Source organism: Hippocampus bargibanti, linkage group LG18 (genome assembly GCF_051943395.1).
Source record: "Hippocampus bargibanti isolate YZ-2025 linkage group LG18, ASM5194339v1, whole genome shotgun sequence".
Taxonomy (NCBI): domain Eukaryota; kingdom Metazoa; phylum Chordata; class Actinopteri; order Syngnathiformes; family Syngnathidae; genus Hippocampus; species Hippocampus bargibanti.
Genome location: NC_142751.1, coordinates 5,694,739 through 5,715,815, shown reverse-complemented (window position 1 = coordinate 5,715,815; position 21,077 = coordinate 5,694,739). Strand labels below are relative to the sequence as shown.

Here is a 21,077-nt window from a genome sequence, read left to right as displayed (position 1 = left end):
TTCATTCAGGTTATTTTTTTAATGACGAAATGTTTATCATCTGTTGAATGGAATCAAAGGGCAAGAAAAAAGAAAAAGAAAATGTATTCCAATAATTACGGTCAGGCCATTGCAGTGTGAGAGCACTCTCTGGTTTCCTTCTCACATCATGAGCAGTCAACGCACAGGTTTTTCGTTCGGAACAGGTCCAAGGTGACTCAAGACCTGTGTATTATATCGCAATCAATTAAAAAAAATTAAATAAAATGAAATCCGGTAATAGATCAATCATAATCACCACTCTGCAAACTAGTTTTATACGTGTGTGTGTGTGTGTGTGTGTGTGTGTGTGTGTGTGTGGGGTGTGGCTTTAAAGAATGTGGGACTGGGGAGGAGTTTTTCAACCATGTGGGACATTGTTGGATAAAGTACCAAAGACAGAACATGCGACTACCTTTACTCATCATCAGTGCCTTCAGAAAAAGTAATTCCTGGATAACATCATGTCAACATTGCATTTAGGTGATGGGTCAAAGTTCAGTCCCGGGCAAGTCTACACCCACAATAGCTTCGATAGCAGATGAAGCTTTGTGCTGCTGTTGAACACTGTCAGTCACGAGTTTGCAATCACATGGGAGTCATGGGTAGGACCTTGAATGAACTAATTCATTATTGCTGCCATAAGGATTAGACACGTCTTAAAAACTGAGCAGGTACTCCAATCTAGGAAGGCTTTAGTGCCCCCCCCTCACATACTCCCCATTTTTAAACAACAAATGAAAACCCATGGTTTACTTATCCATGGTAAACATAGTTTAAAAAAGCTTCTATAAAGCTTAAAAAAGTTTGTATTAATGAAAGAAAACTATCAAGAATGATTCTCCAAGAAATACAGTGATAACCTCAGCTTACGAACTTAATTGGTTCCAAACATTAATTTCCAATAGGAAACCATTAAAAATGAGAATAATCCGTTTCCAGGTCACCATAAAACATAATTTTCTCCAAAATAGGCCTTAAAACGACACAAAATATACCTTATTTTACATATAATAAATGTGCTATTGTATATTGGAGTTTTCATGTTTATGTTTGTTAAGTAATTATAAGTGCCTTGCATGCTGGGTCCGAGAGGACAGTAATTTCATCTATGCTGTATGTCATGAATATTAGCATATTTGACAATAAAGCTGACTTTGACTTTGATTGTAATTAAATAAATAAACTGTACAGTATAATAAAGTCATTTTATTTACCTTTGTAATGGTCGTTGATGTAGTTGCCTCTTGATGATATCCGTGTGAAGTTGCCATGCTTTTTCAGCGATAATACCCTCACACACTGTCCCCTGCTAGCTGCTTTTCGTGAATCCAAATCAAATAACATTTTTCAACCTCTTCTATTACCTGCGCCCATTGCTTAGACAACACAGAAACACCCTTCGCCACACATAGCAATGGTCAACTTAGCATATTGGTACTGGGACGCTAAGTCACACAAAAGCACACCTAGTTCGTGTTTTTCGATGATCTCCTTCTTCTGCTTGACCGTATTTTCTTTTGTGTCCTCTTCGGCTGAACACTAGCCTGTGGTGGGGTCTTTTTCAGTCCAAAAAAAGCAAAAGTATCCACTCCATCACAAGCCACGTCCGCACTGAGTGTGAAAAGTAGTCTGGCTTCCACGGTGGCGCTGTTCAGCCGTGTGGTTTGGTGTTCTTCCGCCGAAAACTAGTCTGCCAGCCATTGTGGCGCTCTGTGTGTTTCCCGAAAACTAGTTTGTATGCAAAGATTATATTCTCGCGAATTTAATGTTCGTAAGGCGAAAAGTTCGTTAGCTAAAGCATTCGTAAGCCGAGGTATCACTGTGCCAAAACTAAATCGTCAAAACTTAATTCTGTTCTGCATTTGTTGCAAGGGATTTTGAGAGCCAATCTTCTCAAATAATTTACAATGAACACTAAAGACTAAAACAACATTGTCTCGCTGAGTCCCATTCAGGCACTGTAAGCACTTATGAGATGTTCAACTGAAAGAACATTGACACACGGTTTGGACCTTCATGGACCCCGCAACACCCAAGACTTTGAAATACGGTCAGCTCACATGCGGCTTACATACACTTGCTCAAACCTGGTTTTCCTTTTTTGAAAGAAAGCCAATGAATATAGCCTGAATATAGCCTTTCAGCCCATTGAAAGTCTTGTGCCAGGAAAGGCAGTCAAGAGAAAAAAGAGGGCTCCTGAGAACATGTCATATCTCAGTGAGGAAAAGAGGTGGGAATGGGGGGTGATGGTGGCAAGCAGGGGAGAAGAGGGGGAAACGCTTCACAGGACATCAACACTTTTTCTGGCTCCAGGCTACTTCTCAGGCACTTTTCTTCAGGTTCAGCTTCAGAAAGAGCTGGTGGGGGGCGTGGTCAACCTCTTCCCAATGTACACTCTGTTGAGAAGAAGGCCAGTTGTAGGTCACACATCAAAATGCAGCAGAGGAATGAAACGACGGTTAGAATGAAAATAACACAAACCTGACTCAGCATAATCAGGACTGTAGAAAACATGTCCACGGAGTGTGGAAAAAAAAGACCAGGAAGTGGCGCCCATGATGATTGGCCACTTCATTAATATATATATATATATATATATATATATATATATATATATATATATATATATATATATATATATATATATATATATATATATATATATATATATATATATATATATATATATATATATATATATATATATATGGTCCGCGAAAGCAAATCAAGCATATTAAGTAGCATGATGCTTGCTATAAATACAATGTATTATTATTATTATTAAAGTAACCAAAATTTCAAATTGTCCGATGTAAACCACAGCAACAGACATGATTCTTGACTTCAGATTTGAAAACTCATTATTCATTAATTTGTTGTGTCTTCTGCATGTAATATGTGGAAGAGACAAATCATTGTAATGGTTTCCCCAAATTCATAAGGGCCCTCGAGAGGAAACTAACTACAATGTGGCCCGGGCAAAAAAGTTTGACACCTTTGCTCTACAATAATTCACGGAATAGCACACATGTACTTTTTGGAAGAATAGCGATTCAGCCGTTTCATTTTTTGAGGAAAATACATGTTGGAGATTATCAGCGTTTCTGAGGAAGAATTTGTCATCCCCTCTACATTCCTCTCAAAATACCAGAATAAGTTTTCATAATGCCTTTCAGCGGTGCAGAATCATTCACGAATTTTAAGCGTTTGAAGATCGACCATGTTACTTATTCCCTGTCAATGGCGGGGGTCATTTGCATGATTTTAAATTGTTATCAATAGATGGCGGACAGTGCTTGGACGTGTTTGGACCAAGTGTTATACTCAATGTAAGTAGGCTTAATAATTGCCAGATTTGTAATGACTATCAGGTTAGAACTTGAATAAGTGATGTGCTACATATTTTTGCGCAGTTATACATTTCAGTCTTCTGACATTTTTATTATGCATAGAATACTTTGTTTTTATTTTTCATCCCCCCTACCTCTTTCAAATTTGCTGCTGTAGATTGCAAATGTCCTCATTGTGGACACCATTAAAGGCTCTGTGATTCTGATTCCGAATTTTAAAATGTGCCGTTAAACGAATGCTAAATGGAAATGACTTCACTAACAAAATGAATGTTATCTTTTTCCACACTCAATAGAGACAAGCATACAACTGATAAATCAGTTATAATGTTTTAGTACACTGGTGATTACTTGGTGTTTATTACCCAAGTCCCAGAGCGAGGATGTGTGAAATCAACAGGGAAGGGATGAAGATTTTAAGGAACTCGGCAGAGAAGAAACCTCCTTTTTTCATGGCCCCAGTCTTCCTCATGCTGAGCGTCACAGAGCGGCGGGGGTGACAGAAATGAAACTCCCTGGAGGGACAAATAAAAAGTCAAATTTCAATACAGCACATGGCTGACTCATGGCATTTGTTTTGAAATTACAGTGATACCTCGGCTTGCGAACGCTTTAGCTAACAAACTTTTCGCCTTACGAACATTAAATTCGCAAGAATATAATCTTGGCTTACAAACTAGTTTTCGGGAAACACACGGAGCGCCACAATGGCTGGCAGACTAGTTTTCGGCAGAAGAACACCAAACTACATGGCCGGACACCGCCACCGTGGCTGCCGGACTACTTTTCACACCCACTTTCTCTGAGTGCACACGTGGCATACGTGGTTTGCTATCAATTTGGATTTGCTTTTATTAGTCTCGCATTGGAGACATTTACATTTCACAGGATACTCTTGCTTTTTTGGGACTGAAAAAGACCCCACCACAGGCTAGTGGTCAGTAGATGAGGACACAAAACAAAATGACGATCGAGCAGAAGAAGGAGATCATTGAGAAACACGAACCACACGTGCATTGCTACGTGTGGCTAAGGGTGTTTCTGTGTTGTCTAAGCAACGGTCTCAGGCAATAGAAGTTTTAAAAACTTCTGTTGATTTGAATTAACGAAAAGCAGCTCACAGGGGACCGTGTTAGTGAGGATATTATCGCCGAGAAAGCACAGCAACTACATCAACTACCATCACAAAGGTAAATAAAACGACTTTATTATACAGTACAGTTTATTTCTTTAATTATAATACAATAGCACATTTATTATACATAAAATAAGTTAGCTTTTGTGTCGTTTTAAGGTTTATTTGGTAGAAAATTATGTTTTGTGGGGACTTAGCAACAGATTATTCACATTTTAATGGTCTCCTATGGGAAATTAATGTTTGGAAGACACCTTTCTCCTTACACACTTTCTGGGAAGCAATACATTCGTAAGCTGAGGTATCACTGCACAATCCTTTGTCCTTTATGTCTGCATGATACTGCCTCCTTGTGGCTGAGGCACACACCAGAAAGTGTGGAGCTGCAAGGAGTGAAAAGCATTTCAATTCATTCGGATAAGGAAAGATGACTTGTGGTTCAATCGCTTTGAGTTAAGACCAGGTTCATATTATCAATTGAAGGCATATGTAAAGGCATCACTGTTCTGAGTTGAAAACTAGGAGTCACAGTCTCATACATATAAAAAAAGTCAAGCACTCAGTTTATTTTAGTATTGGGCTGCCACACCAACCTTCTCAGTAAAAACAAGCAGCTGTGTGAGTGTGTGTGGGGGGGGGGGGTGTTTACACAGTTAAGACTTACTTAGGAGGAATGTTTTCCGGTCGACTAGACCAGTCAGCAACCCAATCTGCGTCCTTCATGAGGATATCGATGTCCTTCTCCTTGTCCAAGACATCCTCTTCAGTCTAAAGACACAAACAAACGTTAGGTTATCATATAGAAACACAACAATAATAATATGCTGGTGATTACGGAAAAAAACACAGAAACCATTTATCAGCATGCTGTGTTTGCAATTCGTTGTGAAGAAGGTCAATATTTTTCACGTCATGTTTTTGAAAAAAACATTCAAAAACATAATATGTGAACCGTAACTCGATTTGCAGTTTTTGTGAAGACTATAGTCGGAAGTTCTGGAAGAGGGGTTGCCATAACAACCTCAATCCCCCAAGACCCCACTTGAGTTCTCACTTGACTGTCTCGTCTGCCGGTCACGTCCGCATCGAAGATGATCTGCCCTTCATCTTGCGGAGTTTGGGGCCGTGGAGGACTGGAAGGTGGGGGGACAAATCAACAAATGAACAAACTTCATTCAGAGTATGATCTCTAAGGGTCAGCTACAAAATGATTTATTATGAGAAATTCCAGTCTAAACATGGAAAATATGTATAATAATAATAATAGTTGGGTTGTGTAGCTGCTTCAAAATGAGGAATCTATTCTATATGGCTGTTTTAAATGCAGAACAACATCAATGAAAAATACATGTACTGTATGCCGAGTCATAATATTAAAAATAAATTAAAAACATAAATGAAGTATTGCATTAAAGGATTAAAAAAATGTTAAGGTGGGGGAGAAGTACCCTTGTTTCATTGTTTAACTCGCCACATCCCGGTATTTTAAAAACATTTTGATTCTAATTTCAAAAAATGTTTCCAGCATAACTAAATGGAAAAAAAATGAAATGTGTTTGCGATAAATCTGACAGCCACCCGGGGCAGGCAAGTGGTCTGGCATGTGACAAACATTACAAACTGCAAACTGTGTACAACCTAGCCAACCCTGGGTAACCACGGCAACAAGACAGCTGCCTTTCAGGCTCCTTCATGCTTTTATTGCGAAGGCAGTGAGGACGACAACAGATCTGGGACGTACCGTGTATGCGCATAGCTGCTAAAACAATTATTCAACTTCTTCCCAGTCTACTCGCCACAAAAACAATGATGCATTTATGTCACGTTCAGAGATTAAATTTGGTTTGTGGCTTTCTTATTCCGTGTATTATAATCAAATAAAATGAATTCATTATTTTAAGTTTGACAAGGGAGTGCACGCAGAGAACCCATACAAGATAAGACATTCCAGTATCTCCGCTCAAGGTAAATAATCACAGGTTTTGCAAAAAAGTGACGTCGGTTGTCGTTTAAAGGACAACCGACACAATTTTTTTTGTTTCCTAACTGACATCAGAAAAACGTTTTATAGCATTTAAAATACCCAAAACATGCTTTATGATATTTTTAATTCAAATGCAAAACACCAATAAAAATGACTTAAAGTGTCTCAAAAGTACTTCAATTTGAAACCGGAAATGGACAGTTTCAGAAAATCCCGCCCCCTTGTTCGTGGAGTCATGGCAAGACGTCTTGCCTTGCTCGAGAATCAAAACAAAGGCTTCAGATTTGGAGAATATGCCTTCTTGTTACGCATCCAGTTATGAATATGATTCAAATAGCTCTGAAGAGGAAAGTATAAATGTTTGCAATCGATTAAAGAAGGTTTTCTGGGTCGTTTTGATTGCTCAAGACATATATGTAGTGTCACAGAAAATGCAGAAGATGGGGGCAGAGCTCCGTTGGAAAGTTTTGTTTTGCAGTTTGGAATTTTTTTCAACAAATATCAAAGAGTTGTCTCGGTGTAACATACAACGATTCACCATTGTGTTATTTATGTGTTCAACACGGATCAACACGACGTTTTCAGACCAAACAAAATACCGCAAAATGCATTGAGGTGATGCAAAGTATGTCCTTTCTCAGTCAAGGGCGTTCCTTCAGTGACGTAGGGTGAGGACTCGTCACCAACTCAACATAAAACGTAAAATATAGCTATATGCGGTGGAATCTTTGTAAAATACGCTCAGTAGAAGTCATTTGAAGCGATTTTACAAATTATGGACACAACTTTTCCGGAGACGTCGGTTGTCCTTTAAGGAGTGAAGTGAGTAACGTGGTGATTTCAACCGGATAAATTAATGCTCAATCCAAAACATACTTTGTTGAACAGATGAAAAGACAAGGTGAAAGGAAGAAAGAAGGAAAGGCTAGCCCACCTGTCACAGGAGGAATTGCTACGGCTGGATTCGTGCTGGGCATCCAGTAAGATCTTCTCCATGTCACCGTTGTGGATGGAGGACGAGGATGGGACATGCTCCAGCGAACCCACCATGGCCTCCTCTTCCTCCAGCAGGCCTGAAACAGAACTAACTGCAGAAGATGGCTGGCTGGGTCCTGCAGCGCCTCTGTTCATCTCCAATTCCACCCAGGACCCTGTGGGGAGAAACATTGACATGCTGACTTGGCCTTCGAAGTACACATTATGTACCTGTGCAAACAATCTTTGGTGCAACCATTGATGCCATTACTATAAGCTACTATTTTATAACTGTATGTTTACTAGCTGGATTAAATTCTGCATGTGGGAGGAGAGGAGGTTGTTAACTGATTGCATCAGCTCAATTCAACGGTGAGATATAAACAGACGTTCAGAACATTGTAAAAAAAATAAACAACATTCCATCGACTGCTTGTTTTCCCATCAAAGTAATTCTGTGAAATGGCTGCATTAGCGGAGGTGATCGAAATAACAGTTCTGACCTCAGATCTGCCTGCAGAAAGATGCAGTGACATTTTTCAGAAAGGCAATAACACAAATGCATGTCGTACTACGTTTGCAGTTCCAGATGATGGCAAACCGGCTTGCTTTGTTTCTGAAATATTTTCAATCCCGCTCCTTACTTTGGTGTGATTTACAAGGGCAGGGAAAACGTCACTGCATTAATAAATTAGTAAATCAAAACATGTTTTACATTTGGTGCGGTGAAAATACCACCAGTGGAATGCTAAATAATTACTGCAATTAGACTTCAGTTGTCTTTAATTTTTAAATACAATACGCATGCATTTAATCTTCAAGAACTATTTGATTGGATAGTTTTATTTAAATCTCGTAGGAAACACCTTTTAAACAAATCGGTATTCAGTATAATTTTATATATAACATATATAATATAATATATAATTTCTTCAAGCAAAGAAAATAATTTTACACTAGCCGGAAATATTGAATTTACTTTTATAAAATTAAACCTCAGACTCATTTCTGACTAAAAATGGTCCTGCTGCAGTACTGTAATTTAATGTTAGTTATTGTGGTGACCGTTCAAGAGTTTTGCCTATTTTTTAAAGACTTGTTGTAAAAGTGATGTAAGAATATTCATCATTCCCAACTTAAATACACCCATTTACTGTAACTCCATAATGGTGTTTTATGTCAAGCACTGCTTAATATTAGATTAGATTAGATTTGCCTTTATTAGTCTTGCAGTGGAGAAATTTACATTTCACAGCAGCAAAGTGATGAAAGGAATGAACGTAGGTAGAAAAACAAAATACATGAGCTGCTGGAAAGGCAGCCACTCTCGCGGCTCATGGTGGTACAAGTAAACATGGACCATGGTACAGGTGGGGATTGGAGTTCTGCTTCTCCTGATTTGACCCCACAAGCTGACAGGATCCAAAAAAAGAATCTGAGTCGCACTTTCACCCAAAGGCAAACAAGTGGATGTGTCAATCACATGTTGATGAGGAAAGCACTATTTCCTGCTTTGTGATGACAGTGCAGGAAATGCCTTCCTTTGGCTTCTAGTGGACCTTCCATGCGATGTATGCATTTTCTATTGATGTGAGTTTTGAATGTGCAGGCAGCTGAGCGAGAGTGACTGCATACCTAAATTTTTATATATATATATATATATATAACTGTCCTTTAGGCCAGCCCTCTCTAGCCACTGATAGGACTTCTTGAGATCAGCCACTTCTGCTATGGTTCGGTGGTACATCCCGTGTAGGGGCTTTTCCTCCCATGATTGTCCCTCTTCCAGCACCTCATCCTCTGTTCCCCATTGACTGAGACATTCTCTGAGTACATCATCCGTTGGAGCCTTCTCTTTGATGTATTCATGGAGCTTGGATGTTTCATCCTGGACAGTGGCTCTCACACTCACTAGTCCCCGGCCTCCTTCCTTACGGCTTGTGTACAGTCTCAGGGTGATGGACTTGGGATGGAACCCTCCGTGCATGGTGAGGAGTTTTCGGGTCTTAACATCCGTGGTCTGAATCTCTTCCTTTGGCCACCTTATTATTCCTGCAGGGTATCTGATCACTGGCAGGGCATAGCTGTTTATTGCCCGGGTCTTGTTCTTGCCATTGAGCTGGCTTCTGAGGACTTGCCTCACGCGCTGGAGGTATTTGGTCGTAGCATTTTTATTTGTTTATTTATTTATCATAGACATACCTCCCACACTGGTACTATGATCTTACGACAGTGAAATAAAAAGTGTGCTCCTCATGGCAGTTGTAAAGGCAGTCCAGTCCAGTTGCACCCACTGACCCAATATGTCAGGCGTCCCTCCCCTTCAAACTGAACATTTGCACTCATCCTTTGGATTACATAGTAGACTATGAGCGAAGCCGCTGCTGTTGACAGAGCATTTTCTCTGCTCTGTGGTGTGTGATTTGATACTACGTTGCCATGGTGTCATCATTTGTGAACATTCAGCTGTGATGTTGATTAGGATAATGGATACAAGGTGGCTGTTTTGATGATAGGGATCAGACACAGCAGAGATGTGATGGAGGACGTTTGCCTGGAAGAGTATATGCTACGGACAAATATGCTTATGACCATGGCTCAGTGCTCCAGTAAAGTCCAAAAATAGCCTACTGGCTGAGCAAACGCAAATACACACTGCACCGATATCTTGCTGATGATACCTGTGGGGCATGTATTTTCAGCTTTGTCTTCAACAGTGACTGTCCAGTAAGTCTCCTTTCATGTTGAAGTGGCACACGAGAGCTTTCAAAACACTATCAAACTCATAACCGTAAAAGCCAAAAGACTTAAGGGAACTTCTTAAATATTGTGACACAAATACGAGTAAGAGTTTTGAGCACCAAAATCACAACATCCCGAACAGATGAGTTCATTAACACCTGCTTATATTAAGCTCAATAAAATAGTCAATTTCAAGCACTACAGTGGTTTGAAATCTTTGAACCCGATGCCCATTTTTTGACGTCTGCCACTGCCCCTTGTCAGTGTCGCTGTAAATAGCATTCTCCGTCATGCCGCTCCATAGTGATGAGAAACAAACCACGTTATTGCTTTGTTAGAAGATGAGCATTTTTCATAAATGTGCCTTGTATGTTTATTTAGTAGGAGTAGCGACCTCATTTCAACTTGGTTTGCTTAGCGAACGTAAACCACGACGTTAAGTGAAAACGTTTGCTGTATTTTATCAACATAAATCGATTTAATGTGGCTGGATAAAATATTTTGATCAATACAAAACTATAATTCAGGGGAAGGAAACATGGCTACATTTTTTGCGAGAAACATTATGCACCTTGCCCCAAACGTTTTACCAGTTGTTGCCATATTGGATCACGGCTTGTTGACAAAGCTCAATCCCACCTCCATAACACCGCCAGACATACTGATTAGCTCCCACGCATGCCAGTCAAATGAATCAAAACAGCCATTGGTCTTGACGCTGTCAAACAACGGAACATGGCCATCTTAACTCCGCCTCCTTTACATGTAGCTTCGCGGCGTGAAAAAAAAAACATTCTAACATGAACAACTATTTTACAGAAATGTAAAATTACAGTTCACATCACGTAATATTCATCCACACAGTCCAATTTCTCCTGCATTGAGTGAAAACACTGAATAAACCTCAAATGTATCAAACAACTCACCATTGAGCCCCGAGTCTCCGTTGTTGTCTGTAGCAGCGAAACTAGCGCCGGACATCGTTGAGCCACGTTACAACCAGTGTGTGTTGTATAAAAAAGCTCGTCAGTGGAAAATATGTGCGATTTTCGCTTCATACATTCAGACAAGTGACAGCACAAGTTTATCGCCTCGCTGTCAGATGCTTTTGTTGGCGAGAAGCTGTCGAAGCTTCGGCTGAACTGCGATTTGTTTTTATGGATACTGCCGAGGCGGTAGCCGCCGCGGGGCTGACGGATCCTCCCGGAGATGACTGATGACGTAGAGCAAAGAAGACAATGTAATTCGATAACCTTTTAAAAATAAATACCGTAATTAAATAATTTTCCGCCTCGAGACTTCTTTACCGAAAAATCTTAAATATATTTTGCCCGTTTTTGGTGCAAAACGGCGCTGATAATAAACGTGCGTATGATCACGTACACAAACAGGGGTTGTATAAACCTGGTTTCAACATTCAAGATTCCAGCAATAAGTTTATTTTTTGAATCAGCTCCCATAAAAGAGCAAACAGACAACGTTACATCTGGTACATTTACAACAAATGTCGTATGTTTACCGTTCACTAATAGTTTCAAATAGTTGATGAAATAATTGCTCAATGACATTTACATTTAAGTGTTGATGTAAATATCAGTTTATGAACATTAAGTATTTTTTATCATTCCACCCCTGCGTTCGAATTTAACAACGGCACCATCTCACCCTTAAAACCCAACCCATTAGGTGCCTCATTCAAGCAATCGAAATAATGCAAAAAGTAGTTCCTTTATTCCGCTGTCATAGATTTAAATTGCTGTCCCACATAGACAGAGGCATCAAATAGTCTGACTGGTCCACGTTTGTATGGTGTGAGGACAACACGCATCAGTTCTCTTGCAGCTCATTGCACTAACACATTTAAAGTGGCAGTAATGTTTGTAATGTATTTGAATTAACAGGATGCAGTGAAATGCCTCAAATAAAAATCCTCAGTTTTTAACATGTGCCAAACAAACAAATACACGTAATTTATTTGAAGTAAGTTCAGTGTCGTAGCAAACAATTCCCTTGTAAAGCAACACATCATGGTGGAAGACAACGCTTGAGATGATCGCAAAGTAAAAATCCTAAAAGGTCGTATTTAAAATCGGAACAAAGGACGGAATAATTGCAGCGATAGATTACTTTTCAAATATAAATAGACAACCACTGTTATGTTTAAATCCAATCTCAGGCTTCTAGTGTTCAAAACAAGATCCAAATTTGATTGGTATTATTTTGGAACATACTGGCCTTCCAACACAGTGACCAAAAAAGTAACTCAGCCTGATAAGACTGACATTGCCTTTCTCCACAATCTTTCCTAGCAAGCATTCCTATGTGTGTGTGTGGAATTAAGATACGGAAGGAGACTCAAATAATATTATGAAAGCATTACAGTTAGGTTCATAAAAAGGGTGTGATGCACACACATTAACAACAACCCCCCCAAAAATAAAACACTTTCATTTTTATCTAAGAAAATTAAACACTACTATGGCACAGGTCAATAAATGACATACAAAAAAAAATCACAGAGTCATAGGGGTAGGTTATAAAAATAAATTTGTACTCAACATTTTTTGGGACTTAATCCGTTATATCCACACTACCTCAGAAGAGGTAAGGTGGTTAGGCAAAATAATAATAATAATAACAATGCAAAATGAAAAACAAAATAAAATGGCACATCACTGAAACAACAAGGCAAGTGTCACTGTCACAGACAGATTGATGATGGGCAAGAGCAAGACTGTCTCTGTCTCCATCTGGAACAAAGGCCGGTCACCCAGCAGCGACAAACAAGGGATGCTGGTTCTCAGCGTTACTTTGACCCACCCTGGCTGAGGCCGCGAGACGGCAGGTGGTGCATCACGACATCTCACACACACCAGAGCTTGTGCACGTTAATTGACTTTATCCTGGAATATGTAGAGGTTGTTGGTCGTCGCTACTGCAATGATATTGTCCTGAGGGTGCCAGGCTGTGTGCAGGATCTTCTTGTTGAAGTCCAAACTGTCCACGCTGATCTCATCCTTCTTACGCTTACCGCCTACGCACACCTTACGGGGTTTCAGGACTTGCATGGGTTTGATGTTTTCACGGGATGCTTCCAAAGTGATGTCGCGCCTCTGGCCCCGGTCGAACATCCGGAAGAAATTGTTGTAAGAGCCGGTCATGACCACGCTAGAAGAATGTAGAGAAAAAGGCAACCATTTTAATATTAAGGACTATAAAAACATTTCTGGCATAAATCTGGTAGGAAAAAAGTGCTGGGGTATCCAGGCAATAAATCAACACAGATGATCACAAATGAATAAAACCATGAAATTGATTGAAATCAGTCAAAGGAGAAATTGGTCTCTCAATTTGTTCTCTCGCCTAAATCACCTGTCATTGCCATTCCAGCAACATTCAAACTTGTCAAAGATGCAGTCGTTTTCATAGAGCGAGCACAGTTTGCTCCTCAGGTGCTCGTGAACCTGAAAGGAAAAGTCAGAGCAAATTATTAACGGCTTGGAAAAGCTTCTCCATTGCAGATGACATAAATTACTGGATCTGGTACAATACAATACATATTAATTTATAAAGTGCTTTAACAACAGCTGAAGCTGCAACAAAGCGCTTAACAGGGACCACAAATATAAAACACTCTATTCTGATGCCATTGAATTAAAACAACAACCCTAGACATTAGCAAGCTTCTGCAAAATATGAAATGGCCTTGATATGACATTCCAGATCACAAGGATGACAGACATGTCAGACTGACAAATTTTAAATGAAGGAAAAAATACAGATAACCATATGAATGCACACGCGATAGAATTTTAATTTCAGGCAAAATCTAGATTGATATTTCAAAATGCATTGAAAGAACCCACTTGATAGGTCTCCACTGGTCGGTTCTCCATGTTCAAGTCCCAAATCTTGACGGACAAATAATCCCTGGTCATCATGTAGCGCCCGTTGTGGCTAAATTTCACATCTGAGATTGATGATATAATCTCAGAGAAGAAAGAGCGATTACTGGGATCTTCTGGCTCTTCAAAAACTGGAGGTGAAAAAAAACAACACTCAAAAATATGTACCGGTAGATATGAATTTTGGTTCAGTGCTGAGAATAGGACAGTATACAGTAACTAACTAGCACTTACTCTGTTTTGCTCATAATTTGATTTAAATCTGACCTATGTGCTCTTTTTGGGGGGCAACCAAGATTGGGTACCGTTACTCACGTTTGGAGTGCTTGTCACAGAGTGCCGAAATCCTCATGTCACACAGACGGATGGTTCCTTTGCTGCTGCTGTAGACGAAGGTGTTACACTGATGAGGATGGAACTCAGCGGCTGTGATCACCTCCGTTAGCTCCTCCATGTTGGCTGGTTTGATGTCAACAATATCTGGAGGATGCAGGGTGAAGGGGAATATGCGTGCTTTCTACAACAGGCCTGGACAAAATGTACCATGCTGTAACGTGTCGGCAAGAGTGCAAGGCCATAAATGCTAGAGTGTAGTCTAGGAAATCAGGACGAGGTACATAAGACTCAAGGGCCAATGCCCTTTTTACTTCAATCGGTGAACGCTCTGGCACGTTAAGAAAATGTTTGTCTGTCAAAGAGTACCTCAAACTAAAGGCTTTTCTTTAAAAGAACAGACACCTCATATTATTATGGACATACATAGTTGCGTCCATAATTTGTAAGATCACTTCAAATGACTTCTCCTGACCGCATTTCACAGAGAGTCCACGGCATATAGCTATATTTTAACTTTTTAAAATTCGCGCTGAATATTCAAGGTGCCTTGTTTTCGAGTTGATTACGATACCGGAAGTGACGTATATTTCGGAACCCTCAACAGCGAGAAAGCGATACACAGGCGAGTTTGAGTGCATTTTTGGTACTTTGTTTAGTCTGACAACACCGTGTTAGTATCAATATACTTCTGCGAGAGACAGCAGAACGCAAGTGTGGAAGCTAATGAGCCGTGTGCAGGTTAGCGAGCAGTAACTTCGCGTATGGACCAGGCAAATTGACTTTCATTCCGATCGTTTGGCTGCATTTTTACCAATCATGAGGAACGGAAAACCATTCATGTTAATGGTGAGTACTATGACAAAGTTATTTTCAATAACATATTCATTTTGTTGAAAAGTGGCTGCTTATGCGTGCGTATGTGGCTGTCACTTAAAAACATTTCTAAATATTTTACTTTTATGGCTCTTAGTCAAAAAGGTTGCCAACCCCTGATCGAGAGACTGCTAGATGAATGTCCTATTCAATAAAATCGTGATTTGAGGCCATGATTAAATTCTCGATTTTATGTGAATTGCGATTCACTACAATTTTGTTATTATGAACTATTGTATAGAAGGCCATTTATATGCAAGTTCGTAACTTTTCATCTTGAAAGTTTAAACGTTATGCCTGCACAACCATTAAACAATCTACATTAATGTTGACATCTTGTAGCTTATTATTTGTAATTCGTGTCCTTACATGCCACATATCACCGAAGTTTATGCTATATTACTAATTCACAGAGCTTCATACGTTGTTTCGTAGCTTGCATACAGCTCGAATTGATACGGAAGGACTTCTTTAATCGATCGCAAACCACTTATGCTTTCCTCTTTGGAACTATTTGAATCATATTCATAACTGGATGACGAACAAGAAAGCATCTTCTCTGAATCTGAACTCTCTGAAGCCATTGTTTTGATTCTGGAACAAGGCAGTTTGTGGGCCAGGATCGACGGATTCGCCCAGAAGGTTCCCAATATGATGTCACGAACATGGGGGCAGGACTTTCTGAATCCCTCCAGTTTTGAGCTCATTTGTGACAGTTTGGGGCAACTTTTCAGTATTTTTTATTGGTGTTTTACATTTGACTAAAATATCATAATGTGTGTTTTGGGTGTTTTAGATGTTATAAAACGTTTTTCTGATGTTAGTTGGGCACCATAAAAATGGTGTCTGTTGTCCTTTAAATATCCTTCTGTATCAAAGTTGATTCTTGAAAGCATAAGATAACAAAAGCTATGACAGGTTGAAACCAAACAGAAGATGCCAAAAAGTGCTGAATGAGCTCATTTGCAAAAAAAAAAAAAAATACTATTGTAAACAGAGCCAGTTATTAAACATCTACGGCATCTGCAGTAGTGTTCGACGCTGACAGAAAAGGATACTGAAACTGCGGTCAGTGATCTCGAGGTGCCAAAGGTTAATACGAAGGTCATCTGCTGACAAGTACGTCTCATTGTCACTATTGACCGAGATTGAGTTGATGTGGTAGGTGTGAGCGTTGGCAAACACCCTTCGTGGGCTTGCTTCCACCATGAGGTCCATGGGTATCAAAACTGGCACCTAAAATATGAGGACACAGAAAACTTCTCAACTTTTTTTTTTCGATAAACGAGAGCAATTCTGCCCTCTAGAGACTTACATTGGTCAAACAACCGAAATGGAAGGAAATGGAAGGTCAGGGATGGGCAGAGTCGAGTAAAAATCATTATTTTAATTGAATACTGCTTTTTTTCCCATTTTTTGGATGTCACCTTAACAAATAGACTTTACATATCCATGTTAAGTGCTTCAGCTCCTGAACGAAACAAAGCTATGCCGTTTTAAATTATTATACAGGCCTACAAATGCATATTTTTTCTTACCAGCCAGCCGGACTAGTTACCTTACAATTTTACTAGCCAATCAGAAAATCAACTAGCCAAAATGTGTCTGATCTCAGTAAGTTCATCCTTGTGTAAAAATGGCACAGAAGACTACGATTGTTCATAGTTAATAAGTATTTTATTGCATTTCAAAGGGTATTTTGAATCTGTGCTTCCGTCATACATGATACTGATGTACTTAGCATTGCGTACTGATTCTCCAATTTTCAATCGCTCACATTCAGCAATATAGTGTGAAAATGTTTTGGCAGATTTGTCATTCCTATAGGTTTTCCTTATGCCCAGACCTTTAATGTCATGTAACTCACACTGCCAGACAAAATCCATGAAAGGCGGTGCATGCTTCGCATTTCCACGACGTGTTCTAAACATGACCATAAGCCTGTCAAAGGTTACCTTGTTAAGCGTTTGGATCATTCTTTCGGCGGGGCCACTACCGATAACAGCTGTATGGGCAGTGCAAGCTCATTTATGATTTGTTTACACATACTGTATGGAGGTTCGGTTAACACTGTGTTTATATTTTCAACTTAAAACACGTTTTTTAGAATATATTTTCAACTAGTCAACCGGGCTGGCTAGTAACTGAACGAACTCGCCAACTGGGAAATTAAGTCGCCGCAGGCGACTGGACTACCGTGAATTTCGAGCCCTGTTATACATTGTTGTTTACATAGATATGCAGATAAGATTGAAGTGGTAAGATTTGCAATGTAAAAGAAATGGAAGGGGAGAGGAAGGGATTAAATGAGGCAATTTTAATTTTTGCTAATAGCTTGATAACCACAAACTGAGCTCTTTCATCGTCATCCGATTCGGCAAGGGAACCGATAGACCAGAGAATGCACATGCGCCGGTTAGATTCTTCTGATTGATAGGCATCTGAACTCTAGTGTTGTTGCACAATGTCATTCCTTGTGCTTTCGGGGGTGTATGAGTCATGGACTGACCCGTAGTGAGGTGATAGTGTTGGGATCCTTGTAGCGGCCATCTTCCTCTTTAAGATTATAGCCCTCTGGTCTCCTGTCTCGTTCGCTGATTTTCCACAATTTAATGGTTTTATCTGCCAATGACAAAATATTGTCAACATTCCCGACGGCAAATGGCATGAACTGAACTGCGACCACTAAAATGATTGACGTGCAGAATATTTGCAATAATTTCAGTTAGCAACGTATAACTCAAACTTCATTTCATAACCTTGCAAATGCTGTGATAACCATCCAAAATGTACGTTTTTTTTTTCTAGTCAGGACGTGCCTAAATTATCTTCCGCAAGCATTGCGTTCCAAAACGCATCGGACTGAATTCCTGAATGACTAATTTACCATTGGTTGACAGCAGGAATTGAGCAGCATTCTTCTGAGGAAGCCAACGAATCTTGTTGATCTTTTCTTCAATCTCCAAACTCTTCAAGTAGTCAAATTCAGGCTCATGACTCTGAAAAGTGCTATAAACGTTGTACTCACTCCGAAACTGAGGCAAACTCTTATTCTGTGGGAACATCACAAGAAGACACTCAGACACAGACCAAGTATGGTCAAATGGACTGTTGCTGTTATAATAAATTAAAATATAACATCAGAAGAAAAGAAAAAGGAAAACTAAAACACTTCCTAAAGCCACATTTCTGTTTGATGTCGGTGTTCACATTCGCTTGGGTCATACCTCAATTTCCTGTTGGAAAATGACCACGCGTCCTCCTTTGTCACCCGTGGCTAGTAGTTCACCGGTGTGGTTAAATTCAACGGTGGAGATGATATCAGCTGCATATATTAAAAAGAAAAATGACAACAAACAATCTTTTGGTGAACAGAAGAAACATTTTTGTGAATCCAACAGTCATTTCAGGGGTCCTCTGTATGCATAATTACGTTGCTCACCAAATTTCAAGCGGTTTATTTTAACAACACAATGAGTATGTCGTGCGAGACTCCCTCTGTCCATACCCAAAAACAAACACATGCTGGAGCATCCTAATGCAATAGATTGAAGGTAGCCCAAAGAGAGAGAAGACGGGAAAGCCCTTTCCACATATCTTGTTACTTAAGCCATTCTTGCCCACTGAAGCAGAATGCCAGCACACAAAAGATTTGTGAATGTCTATGAGAAGATTGAATGGACCAATTGCCTGGGGATGGGGCATCACATTGGTGTCAAAGTCCATGTATGCAATGACTAACCTACATTCACATACAGATAATAAAGGAGTGACTAGCTTTTTTTAACTGGATAAATAACACAAAGCAATAAAAACAACAACAATAATAATAGTAATAATAATAACAGAAAACAAGGAACTATCAAAAAACAATGGGTATTATGTACTGTTATTGCTTCACCATTGCTATTTTTGTGACAGCAAAATTTGGACAAAAAGGAAACACACATTAGCAGAAAAATACTGCATACTGCCCTATCACTACAGTGTTGTGAACAGTGCTGTGTAACAGAGAAAAACTGGACAAATGAAAATTTTGCCTTTGCGCATACCTTCAGCTACGTCGTCATCAATGGCTCCTTTCACCTGAGAGAAGCACCACTGCATGTCACCTCCAGCTCCTGCAAGTTAAAATCACTGGATTGAAGGTGGCCAAACGAACAGGGGTTTTGTTACAAAGCACAAATATGGACACATTGTTTGCTTAAATCAAATGAAATGGACAGAATATGTCTGTGTGTGGGGCGGGGGGAAGGATAATGTAAAATAATTGTCTGGTTTTCATTGGTTGATTGTCAGGGATGTTTTTTAATTACTTTTCTTTTTCAATTTGTTACTGGTATTATGATGTTTCTTCCCCATAACAAACATTTGTGTCTAAAATGTCTTAAATGTTTTCAAGAAACAACTGTACATTGATTTCATGCAAAGGTACATTTATTCTAAGACACTACAATTAAAATAGTTTACAAGAAAAATTGTTATGGATAGGGATGAGAATAACCAGTCAGTCACTTATGAGTCATCCCTGTGCCATATTCACATCATCAAAGGTGAGTCATGACTCCTAAAGAGAGGAGAGATTAGTCCAACAGTACAGATTACCTAGTAATTTTGTTGCTATGACGCCAAAGAAAATATAATCATCAGATCATCACAAAGCAATGCATTGGATCCTTCTTGCTTCTCCACCCAAAAGGTGGGGGGGGGGGGAGAAGAAAACGATGCAATGCTGACAGTAACCCTTTTATGACCTTTTTTATGTCAAACGAACAAGTAATGCCGCGAAATTCGATCAAAACGGTCCAATTAAAAACCCCATTAATGAGGGTTACAAATTGCAACGGAAGTCGTACCGTTAACATCTGATGGATTAAAAGTATAATCGCTAAATATCCGGCTGCAAAAATATTCTACGACAGGGGAACAATTTTGCACGACCACGTATATTCTTCATCTTGACTCAAGTGCAACAGCTCCGGATCATTTAATAGCTAGCTCTGCGGCAATAGCATGTGGTCAATGTCAAAGTTTGAGCTAATTTTAGCTTGCAGGGTCCCTTCGTCAAGACAGTTGTAGCGAGTGTTTATTACATCTTTTTTTATTTTTGGGTGTCAAATGTCACTTTCGTAATTCTTGCGGAAGTGGCGTGCATGTTTAAAATGCTGCCCTCGTTGTAGCGTGGGGGACTTATCGATAACACTCAGGCCAGACGCGTGATGACACCGGAGTTTCCTGACAAGCTAACGTTAGCATTAGCGCTGGCTAAATTGTATTAGCCTGCTACTGTTAGCCAAACTGCTACTAGGGCGTACGCAGAATCGTGCAACGATCGAGGGTGCTTGTGTATCCCGTTGCTAGCACGTCGGCATATTCGTCGTGTTTACATGTAGAACCGCCGAAATAAATTACCTGCCATGACGAGACCGACTCGGGGCTCGCCTCAGTCAAACGCGATCCTTCCTTCCACTCCCACTCCCACTCCCACGCGTTGCTTCGTGGTGGGTAACTGACTGAACTTTCTCTTGTGATGGATATCCGCTGGCCGGCAAATCGAGCCTGGGCGTCGGGGCGTTCGACGACGCGTTTTCAATGATCGTCGCCTCGACTTGCCGCTCTTGACTGTTTTTCTAGAGTTGGCATCCCACAAGTCACTTGTCGTCCGCCCGCCACAGTCTCCTTCCGCACCTCCACACAAATCCTTCTTTACAAAGCGCGCGCACGCTCTAAAGCAGATGCTCGGATGAGCGCGCATA

At 39.9% G+C, this 21,077-nt stretch overlaps 2 protein-coding genes across 4 annotated transcripts; both read right to left on the bottom strand.

The window, feature by feature from the left end:
- LOC148884386 (BCL2/adenovirus E1B 19 kDa protein-interacting protein 3-like) lies at nt 1-11,410 on the bottom strand. 3 transcript variants are annotated; one of them, XM_089021070.1, is made up of 6 exons: nt 11,134-11,410; nt 7,425-7,641; nt 5,465-5,639; nt 5,171-5,274; nt 3,723-3,886; nt 1-2,417 (listed from the first exon to the last, which is right to left on the bottom strand). In XM_089021070.1, the coding sequence occupies exons 1-5, from the start codon at nt 11,186-11,188 to the stop codon at nt 3,733-3,735; spliced, it is 705 nt and encodes a 234-aa protein (XP_088877196.1). In that variant the 5' UTR covers nt 11,189-11,410; the 3' UTR covers nt 1-2,417; nt 3,723-3,732. The 3 variants fall into 3 exon arrangements, with proteins under 3 accessions (XP_088877196.1, XP_088877194.1, XP_088877197.1); XM_089021068.1 differs by having other exon boundaries at nt 3,737-3,886; nt 11,134-11,407; XM_089021071.1 differs by having other exon boundaries at nt 3,737-3,886; nt 5,561-5,639; nt 11,134-11,400.
- Nucleotides 11,411-11,916: 506 nt separating this feature from the next.
- Nucleotides 11,917-21,040, bottom strand: ppp2r2ab (protein phosphatase 2, regulatory subunit B, alpha b). The gene is made up of 10 exons (XM_089021067.1): nt 20,734-21,040; nt 19,374-19,442; nt 18,549-18,646; nt 18,209-18,374; nt 17,831-17,943; nt 16,380-16,557; nt 14,428-14,592; nt 14,074-14,243; nt 13,580-13,671; nt 11,917-13,375 (listed from the first exon to the last, which is right to left on the bottom strand). Exons 1-10 carry the CDS (start codon nt 20,738-20,740, stop codon nt 13,096-13,098), a joined length of 1,338 nt encoding a protein of 445 aa, XP_088877193.1. The 5' UTR covers nt 20,741-21,040; the 3' UTR covers nt 11,917-13,095.
- Between the last annotated feature and the right edge of the window lie 37 nt (nt 21,041-21,077).